Consider the following 9,774-nt stretch of genomic DNA (forward strand, 5'->3'; position numbering starts at 1 on the left):
TTTGCTTTCTTTCAATTTCCTTCATTTTTATGAGAACTGAAGTCAAATGAATGGATGAATGAGTAGAATAAGAGATGTATTTCTATATTCACCTTGAAAGCACTGATTGCCCAGCTGTGGAAAGCTTCTTCTTGCCCACTGAGTTCATCCCCTTCACCCACTGGAGTGAGCTGGGAAGCCCCGAGTTGGGACAGTTTTTGGTCAATGGCATGAGCAAAGGCACAGAACTCTGGGTACATGCTGGATCCCAGACCAAACACAGCATATCTGCAGAAGGAGACAAAAAGAAGGTTGCTGTGTTATGCTATATGGAGTGCTAAAGGACTCAATTGCATGCAAACCAAAGTATTTTTACCTAATTTTATTTCTCAGCAGTTTCAGTCTGAGCAAGGAGTCCTTCAAGGTCTGCATAAAAATACATAAAATACACTTAAGGATAGAAAAATACTCTGATTTAAGACAGAATACTCTGATTTGAAATCTGATCCATATCTTACTGAAGAACATGAGATAAATGAAAGGTTTGTCTGGTCTTTGAGCTGAGTCTCATACACACTTCTGAGGTGAACATTACCTTTCCGTTACCTGGAGAATCTCCATTTCCAAAAGTGCTAGTAACCACTAAAAGAAGTGTTTCTTTTTCCAGGTCACAAATATTGTACTCATCCATGCACAGAATCTGGAAGGAATAAAGCTCATGAGACATTGCTCACAGCCATAAGAACTAGCCTTAGATATCTCAGATGCTGACCAAACTTACATGGCATAATGCCAAGTGAATACAAAATCAAAATGATAGTCCAACTTGTATTTACAGAACTTTCAAAACACAGGTTTGGAGAAGGGAAAAGCCTGCAGAAGCCAAACTCCTGTCTCCAGAGGCGTGGCTGATTTGTAGTGCTCACCTTAGTGCTGAAGGCACAGCTGAACAGGCTGCACAGGTTATTGGCGAGCGTCTCTGACTTGCCCGTCTCTGTGGCATAGATCACAGTGACCTTGGCCCTGGTGGCCACTGCTCCTTGCATGAGTGAGGATGCAAAGAGCACAGCCCTGGGGAAGGAACAGTCACACACAACTTTTAATGGAGCTAAAAATAGTTAAAATAGTAAATAAACAAATAAGCTAATTCAGGCTGATTCACAAATAAGCTAGGAAAGACTGAGCTTGAGAATGGCTTCTCTCTGGAAGATGGTTCAGAAGCAACACACTGTCTGTAGACGGCCCTAAGCAAGAACCTTAGACAGGAATCTTTCCTCAGGGTGGACAGGTGAGGCTGTGATTCAAATCACTCAAGTGGTCTCTACTGTAATAATCGTTTTTAAAGAAGGAGAGCAGAAATATTACAAGAATAGAATAGGTGGACAAAGAATGAAGAATCTTATTTGAACAACTTACTTTGCCAAGATGCTAAACCTTATTTCTTTTTTCCTTGGCCTGCGGGTCTCATCATGCCACACATGTGTTTTCCATGCATCCACCTTTAAAAAGAAAGTTATGCTTTAAGTAAGGAATGCAAAATAGTAAATAAACAATTTGTGTATCTTTAAGGGGCCAGATCAAACAGAATCTGTATATACAACCCACTGAGTAAAAATATGGGATCAGTCTCTGCTGCATTAAACTGTATTTCAATTAAAGCCAGAGAATTCAACAGAACTAACAGCACCTCCCACATCAAATAGCTCCTGTCTGCTCCTTCTGAATCCATCTAGTGAACTTCCATGAACTAGGGCTTGGCACCCAGACTCCCTCAGGTCCTGTATCACATCTGTACCACTCAAGTTGTCTGCTAGAGTCGGTTTTTCTTTTGATGATGTGTACCTGGTAGTAATAGAAGGGAGAGAGGACATAGTTCAGCATCTCTTGGTGGAACACAGGGGTTATGCTGCCTGACATGGGAGGCACAATCCACACCCAGTCTGCTGGGCAGCCGCCCCGTGCACGGTACTCGCTCTGCATGTACTTCAGGAAGGACTCGGCGGCCGAGTGGTGATCCATGATGGTTACATTCTGTTTCTAGAACAGCAGCAAAGAGAAAAACATGCATTAAAACCCCTATTCTGCTCTTCTACGTGGTGTAGCTAAAGTAATCCTCTTGCTTTGGTCAATATTTCAAGAACTTTACTCAGAGTTAAGGGAGTAATTATGGGAAATAAATACTATCAGCAATTACTCTAAAGATACAGAGTGAGGTGTGGGCCTTTGATTAAGAAGTCTTAGATCTTTTCTTTAACATCGCCATTTTACCTCTGCAGCACTGGGAGTGCATGCTGCAAAGCCTCTGACTCACTTTTCATGTTGTCATGATATGTTAAACTGGAATTGAAAATAAAATATATTAATCCAGTGGCTTTACATAGGTTTTGAAATATAGATTAATGTATTAAAAGAATGAAAAATCTTGCCCTTTAACTGCCTTTTTGTATTTTTCTCTTCCTTCTGCCTTTACCTGTGAGGAAATACGGATTCTTGTACTTTCTCAGGTGTAAATCAAGAATAACTCTAGTGGAATCATAATGTCATCTCCACTGAGTGAGAGGAAAAACGGACTGTGAGTATTCAGTGTCTCTCCAGATGCCACACTCAGTGATTTACCTGGAAGCTGTGAAGCACAGCCACATTGATCTCTACAACAGCTCGGTCCTTCCATAGTGATGAGAGTTTGTTTGTTTCCAGTCCCATTCTCCTCCCCACCTCCTATATGTGGAAAAGATAGAGAAAAGAGAAAAGCAAATTTACAATATGGAACTTAGACCCCCTGATTTCTCAACCTCATCAACTTTGTAATAGGAAAAAGTAGTGTAGAAGGGAAAAGAGTCAGAATCATGCTGGGGAAAGTGATGGCAACAGAAACCTGAGATTAAAGGTAAACTGGAATTTTGGAGCTCTGGTTCTTGAGGATGTTCCAGCCTCATAAGGCAGGGAGTGGTTCTCTCCCATCCCAGTGAATACTGATAGTGTCTCTTTTCCAAAACTGTTCCTGCACTGAGTTCCCTCCCTTTGCAGCCCAGCCCAGCTCCCCTCCAGTAGGTCACCTTCAGGATGTTGTAGCGCTGAGCGTCACAGAAGTCCCGCACTCCAATCTCTGTCCCCATGTACCAGCCATTGAAGGGACAGGCGGTGAACTCCAGCCCTCCCACCTCCAGCAGCATGCTGGCCACAGCAGGCAGTGCATACCACTTCAGGTCCAGCTCCCTAAACCACTCGTACCTGCCAAACAAGAGTTATTATTTGTGTGCTTTTTCCTCGAAAAACAGAAAAGCCCAGGAAGATAAAGAGTACCAATTCTAGGAGGAACCCCTGCACCAGGGTCTGCAGAAACTCAGAGCAGTTTTCAGTGCAGAATTTGGGAATCACCAGCTACAGGAACTGTAGAACCATATTACAGAGTTCTGCAATCTGCAGGCCAGTTCCAAAGCAAACAAGAAGGAAAAAAAATGAGAGAAAGGCAATAAACTCTGTCATGAGTGCAGTGGTACATGTGCATTACACTAGCATAAAAAATTAGAATTTTTAAAATTCTGAATATAATTGAAATGTAGATTGGGAAAAAAGGTTTTCCAACAAAACTGTAATTTTCTTCCTTAATTTAAATCTCATTTCATTGTTCTAACTGGCATTTTATCTTTCAGGATGATTTGCCATCATTTCATCCTGACAAATAACTCACAAAACAAGTGCCACAGGGGCAGCCCAATAACCTGCCAAGGCAGAGGCAAAAATGCAATTTTCTAAATCTTGTGTGCTTACTTTGGATGCTCCATTGGCACTTGGAGGACAATTTCTGGAGGTAATTCAAATATTTCTGGGTCTTGGCCATTTGCTTGGAGAACAAGTGGAAGTACATCAAAGCGGCCATATTTCGGCTTCCACCCAAGCTCGGTGCACAACTGCAAATACAGAAAACACATTTTCTGTGTTCTTTTCAGGTTTCCCCTCCGGATCTGAAGACAAAAGAATTTTAACCCCCTGAAACCTGCTGAGGTAAATTCTAAGTAAAAAATGTCCTCTTTGCCATTCCAACCGTGTTGAGTCAAGCTGATGAAGTACTGATTGTGTCCCTGGTCATGTCTCCTGACAGTATTAGTTCACCTTGTCTGAGATGGAGGGCAGCACTTTGATTTGAGGACTGCAGGAGATTATTGTTCCAGCCTGCACCTACAACCTGTGGGGCAGAACACCCCATTCACTCCTCACCTCTCTACCACTCTGCATAAACATGTGAGGAAGGAGCCCCAGGGAGGGGGGTTAGCCAAGAGGGGAAGCAGCTGTGGCCGTGACTTTGGAGCTGTACCTGAGTGAACTCCACAGTGGCAGGGTCTCCAAGGACAGAGCCATCTGGCATTTGGTAGCCAGCGTAGCGGATCAGCTGGCTGTTCCACACACGGAAATCGTGCTGCCCGTCCGTCCTCTGCGGGAACACCGTGATGGCTGACCTGTCCGGACAGACAGCATGCCTTACAAACATATCCTCACTATTCACACAGAAACTGCTACCAACAGAAAATGTTTTACATTTCTAAAATGAACATCAGTAGAAATAAAATTATTCATCCTCTTTGCCCACCTCCCCAAATCTTCAAATCATCTCTTTTCCCCGGGAATTGCAAAAGGTTTTGTAACATCAGCCATGACAGTTACACATTTTCAAGATGGTTGAGGGAACACATGACAGGAAAATACAAGTACCAGGAAAATTAAGAGCAGAGACAAGTTGTCAAAGTGTTTAGATAGACCATTTCATGTATTTTTGATGCCAGATCTGGATATGATTTTTGTTGTTTAAAATTTAAATTAGAGACCTACCTTATATTACCATTATTTGTGGCATACTGAATATGACGACAGATATGCTCAAACATTTCCTTGGCTGTTTTACAGTCCCGTGCATCAAACACCTGTGTGTTTCCAACAGAAATGTAAAGAAGAAGACTAATTTTGAAACAGTAATCCAAAGCTGTTATTTTTCCTATGCACTTAAGGAATGGAAAGATTGTAGCTCCACTAGGAAAGGTTCATTTTTATATTTCTTATATGCATCATTTTCACCCATAACAATCCACCAAGGACCAAAACATGCACCTGGTTCCATGACACACCTGGTTCTTACACTGCTACACATTTTCATTCAGCCATGAAGCAGAGAACTACAAAGAAGCCAATCTCCTGATATGGACAGGAGGGAATCCTCCTGATTTGAAACAGTGACATTCTTCTGAGTCACAGAAGAGGACTGTTTGGCTACAGCTTAATTGGACATCCACAGCTCACCTGCAGATTGGACCACTGGATTCTTCCAATGCACCTGGGCGCGTTCCTCCAGGCCTGCTTGGCAGCAAAGATCAGCTCATCCTTTGTCAGGTGGTAGGTTCCTGTTGTTTCTATCTCCTTGGTCACTGTTTCCAGCCGGCCCAGCTGCTCTTTGATTTTTGGCCTTTTAAACAGGAAACAGCCATGAAAAGAACAATGAGAATTTCATTCAAAGTGCAGATGTTCTTTTTATGTTTTGGTTTCAGAATTTAAGACTTGTCCTTATGGAGTGCAAGGACAGAGCTTATTGGCCCCATGAAGAAACTAACACACAAGAAATTTAAATATTGACACCATCCTTTCACTACCCAATATACCCAATATGTGGCATGGATTGGCCACAAGCTATTCTGTGTAAAATTTTTGGTGTAAATTTGGATTTTCTAGATTAATTTGAAAAAAAATCACAAGAAAATGAAAACCAGAGCACATGTAGGTTGAGACTGACTGTCCTCTCAAAGTTCCATTGTGCCTACAAGGCCACAGCTCTTCTGAGTAAAGTAAGATTTTCATTCCTAAAAGGAAGTGCTGAGCTGCTCCTTTGTCCAGGAAACCAACTCTAAAATTCTTGAGTTTCATAACAGAGAGTGAAGTCAAAACATTAGAAAATATTTATCACAGCAGAGACAAAAATTGTTTTGTTGTCTTACAGACAGAATGAAAATAGCCTGCACTGTCTGAGAGTTTTCACATTTTCAGCAAGATGAAAGATCAAGGGCAAGCATGTGAGATAGTGTAAATCAATGTGATCAAACAGCCATGAGCAGAGACACAGGGATGTGCAAATGCAACAGGCTGGTGAGGACAGCCTGTGTGTAAGACAGGGATTTTCAGAAAGATTCAGAGGGAAGAAAGATTTGCAAGGAGTTCAAAGTGTCTAAAGAAGTGGCCATTATGTGGCTGAGTCCCTTTGAAAGTTTGATAATCCTTTTGAATGGGATGAGCAAACACTCAACTGTTGCTTGAAAGCTCATGTGGAACTGCACTGCAAGCCCTTGGAAATCAACCAGCTCTTCCAGCATTTTCTGCAACAAGATGCCTCTGCACCATGGCCATTTTTGTGAAAACACAAACCCCTCTTGGAATGCTCAGTGAGTTTATGTTGATAGCACAGAGCAAGGGTGAGAAGCAACACTGGCCTTCCAATCTATGGCTAAAGCCTTGAGAGGAACACAGAGAACAGATACTTGGAACAGAACAAACAAAAGGCATTATCCACATTGAGACTCATCTGAGGTGCAGCTGATCTTAAGAAGCTAGAAGGTAATGCTCTGGCAGAGAGTCCTCAATGTTCTGGAATGTAGCACACTCCAAAGGGATGATGCTGAGGAATGCATGGTCCAAAGTCCTAACCCATGTTCTCAAGATCTTGGATTGGAAGATGGAACACATGAAGTGCAATGACAGTTTTATTTAGCATTTTTAACAGGCCTTACATATTTTTGAATGCATGCTATGTAACAGGGTAGTTACCAAGAGATGTGAAGAAACCAAACCCTCCTGGAGGCTCACAGACAGACAGGTAGGTAGAGGATTTTATAGCAAAAATCAAGTTGACTTACTCTTTAAAGGAACTGTAGTACTGCTTGAGGAAGTCTACTGCCTGAGGTAAAAGATCTTCCAGTGGAACTGGCCCATCTCTGGTACCTCTCACCAGGCCCTTTGGGGTCATGACTGACCCTTGGCAGGCTTTGGTCCGGCAACTGATAACCTGAAAAACAATACAATGTCAAAAACCAATGTTGCACTCTGTATCTTTTAAAATTTCTGACAACTCCCTGTTCATATTTCCATATTTTACCTCTTTTGCACTCAGGTGTAATGTGTCAAGAAAGCTGGATCCATTTTCCAAATTTCTTACTTTTACATGTCCTGGACATCCTGATATTTGGTTTGAAACTTTGATGTCATTTGGAGGGAGATTCTGGGCAGAGAACAGATAAAAACGCATACTGTCTTCAGACCTATTGAATATTCAGTTTCATTTTAGATTTAATGTTAACATCAAAATATTTCAGATTAAATTCAAGAAACCAGATATAAATGTGATCTGCTCCAACATGATTATTTGACTACAAAACTATAGAGCTAGTCTACAGTTTGATATGAAATGTGGGAAAGAAAGTATTTTTGTACTAATTAAACAGTGTCTGCCACTGCAAATACTTTTATAATTTCAATAAGTCCTCTGAGTATCTCTGAGCATTACAGTCACAGCCTCAGGAAAAAAGTGTACCAATTTCAGAGACAGGACAGGCTTGTTACTAAAGGTCTGCAAAGGTATATAAAGGAATCAGGCATTGCAGTCCCCATGAGGTCACCTTTTCCTTTAAGTCTTATCAAAGCTCCATTTTCGTCAGAAAAGAACTTTCACCCAAAGATGCCCCGGCAGTCCTAACCTCCTGCAACCACAGTCAGACCTCCCAGGATAATGTGGAGCAGTTGTGAGCAGCAAGCACCACTCATGAACTGTTACTATCAAGCAATGATGCTGGGAACAGACCTCTCTTCCCTCACTGGGCTTTGCTGAAGTTACGATAGGCAGCCCCTCCATCTGCTTCTTGCTTGGAGCACACAATTTGGCATCAGCCTTTTCTGAGCTTCAGCAGAGAGAAAGAGAAGTCAGTATGAGGCAATGTGCTTTATTTCAGGCTTTGTTTCAGCATCAGCAACAGATGCTCAGTGCTGTCTCTGGAATATGTACTGAGCCCATAAGCCAGCAGTGGCAGTGGGCAGGACTCAGTAGTAAAGCCATAGTACCAGGGCACTGTGTGCAAGGAAAGGAAGGAAGGCAGGATATGAAACCTGAAATAAGTAACACCCTGAAGACAGAGAAATTTTAAATGCATGTGTCACTTATTTTATACAGTGTTGTGTATGAACTGCACCACAGAACTTTACCAACTTAATTACAGTATAAATAATCACTAAAATAATAATAATAATAATAACAATAATAATAATAATAAAATTAATATATTTATAAAATAAATATATAAATACAATAAAGCATTTATTTATATAAATAAATATATACACACCTCCTGAGACTTAGAATACCTGAAACCATGATAAGACACCAAATAAATTTAAGACTGTGAAAGAGACAGCAAGATGATTCATATGCTCAATGACTCTTTGACACAAGTGTTTAATGTTCATTACCAAGTTACACCACCCAGAGTCCCACAGTTCTTTGGTAAATACCAGTATTTTGGAAACACATTACAATTTTCTCCAGGACCCAAACCACTTAATATCTTCCCTTTTCAAATCAAAGATAAACTATGAAACCATTAAAAACCATTAGAAACCATTAAAAAGGATCTTACCCATGGATCTTCCTATTTTTCTCCATGTTGTTGTTGATATCTTTCTCTCTGGGGTACTGGTTCTTGGCATGAGATTTGAACACAAACTGCCATGGGCACAGCATTTTGTATGCTTTTTTTGTGGTTTTACTTCACTGTGCTGAAACCTTGTTTTGTGTGATGTGGGAACACTTCTAAGGACATAAAAAACCCAACAAGGTCAGTTTTTACCCAAGAGGGCAACTCCCTTTAACATCTCTCAGAAACTCATCAGCCTAACTGATCTGATCTAACAGATCCTGTGTTTAAAATGAAAATTGCTTGATTCTTAGGATAGTGATACTAAAACTAACACTCTGTCAGTACATGGCAGCCATGTACTAATCTAAAATACTGGCAAGAGAATTTCAGAAGACTCCTAGTCGTATAAAGCAGCAAATATTGGTGTCTGAGCAGACCACAAGCTTAGAAAAGGGATGTGAAATGTTGCTGTGTTATAAATGAACCAAAACATTTTGCAGTGTATCCACCTGCTAGAGATAAACAGGATTCTGAGAGGCTGAAGTCTGTGGTTTCTAAGATGTGTAGCACTTTTTCATAGCATTTACATAAGAGTGTACAAAGTTTATGCTATTCATTTTAACATACATTTTCTGCTCATTTCTGAACATAAGATGGATTTTATGCTAGGGAAGCTGTGACAGAAGAGAAAGATCAAGCCAGTAAATTGCAGGGTTAGAGAGAATCAGCCCCAGTGTTGGAATCTGGTTCATAAAAGAAATCAAAACCTGGTATTTCCAAAGGTAGAAAATAGACATTGTCACATATTCCTGATATAAATTACGTCTTATTTTGATACTTATGTTGCTTTTACAGTAGAAGTTAAATTTATGCTGGGCTCTGAAGATACTGTCTGTTGTAAAGTCACACAAAAAGAGAAATCCATTCAACTGTCTGTGCAGAAACTGCAAGGTGTTAGGATTGATTGCTACTCTAGGTGATAGAAATAATGTGTAATAAGCATTTGTCTACAGTTAGAAAATAGGAAAAAAAAATCTAAATTACTATTCTGCAATAAAAAATCTGTGATATGCCTATACAATTTTGTGAAATAGAGGGGTAAAAGAGAGAAGAAATGGAGAGGGGAGAGAGA

The 9,774-nt window shown here is 40.6% G+C and overlaps 1 protein-coding gene across 3 annotated transcripts in view; it reads right to left on the minus strand.

Moving 5' to 3' along the window:
- Positions 1–9,774, minus strand: part of NOS2 (nitric oxide synthase 2) — a 32,831-nt gene that overhangs the window by 7,284 nt on the left and 15,773 nt on the right. For all 3 annotated transcript variants that reach the window (XM_019008616.2, XM_015646495.3, XM_015646492.3), the window contains 16 exons: positions 8,643–8,815; positions 7,814–7,910; positions 7,112–7,234; positions 6,873–7,021; positions 5,272–5,434; positions 4,807–4,898; positions 4,295–4,436; positions 3,751–3,890; positions 3,036–3,210; positions 2,596–2,697; positions 1,822–2,016; positions 1,396–1,478; positions 906–1,050; positions 575–679; positions 356–405; positions 93–267 (listed from right to left, as the gene is read on the minus strand). In XM_019008616.2, coding sequence (XP_018864161.1) covers positions 93–267; positions 356–405; positions 575–679; positions 906–1,050; positions 1,396–1,478; positions 1,822–2,016; positions 2,596–2,697; positions 3,036–3,210; positions 3,751–3,890; positions 4,295–4,436; positions 4,807–4,898; positions 5,272–5,434; positions 6,873–7,021; positions 7,112–7,234; positions 7,814–7,910; positions 8,643–8,746 — 2,040 coding nt within the window. In that variant the 5' untranslated portion in view covers positions 8,747–8,815. The remainder of the gene's footprint in view (positions 1–92; positions 268–355; positions 406–574; positions 680–905; positions 1,051–1,395; positions 1,479–1,821; positions 2,017–2,595; positions 2,698–3,035; positions 3,211–3,750; positions 3,891–4,294; positions 4,437–4,806; positions 4,899–5,271; positions 5,435–6,872; positions 7,022–7,111; positions 7,235–7,813; positions 7,911–8,642; positions 8,816–9,774) is intronic.

This window comes from Parus major, chromosome 19, assembly GCF_001522545.3.
Source record: "Parus major isolate Abel chromosome 19, Parus_major1.1, whole genome shotgun sequence".
Classification (NCBI taxonomy): Eukaryota; Metazoa; Chordata; class Aves; order Passeriformes; family Paridae; genus Parus; species Parus major.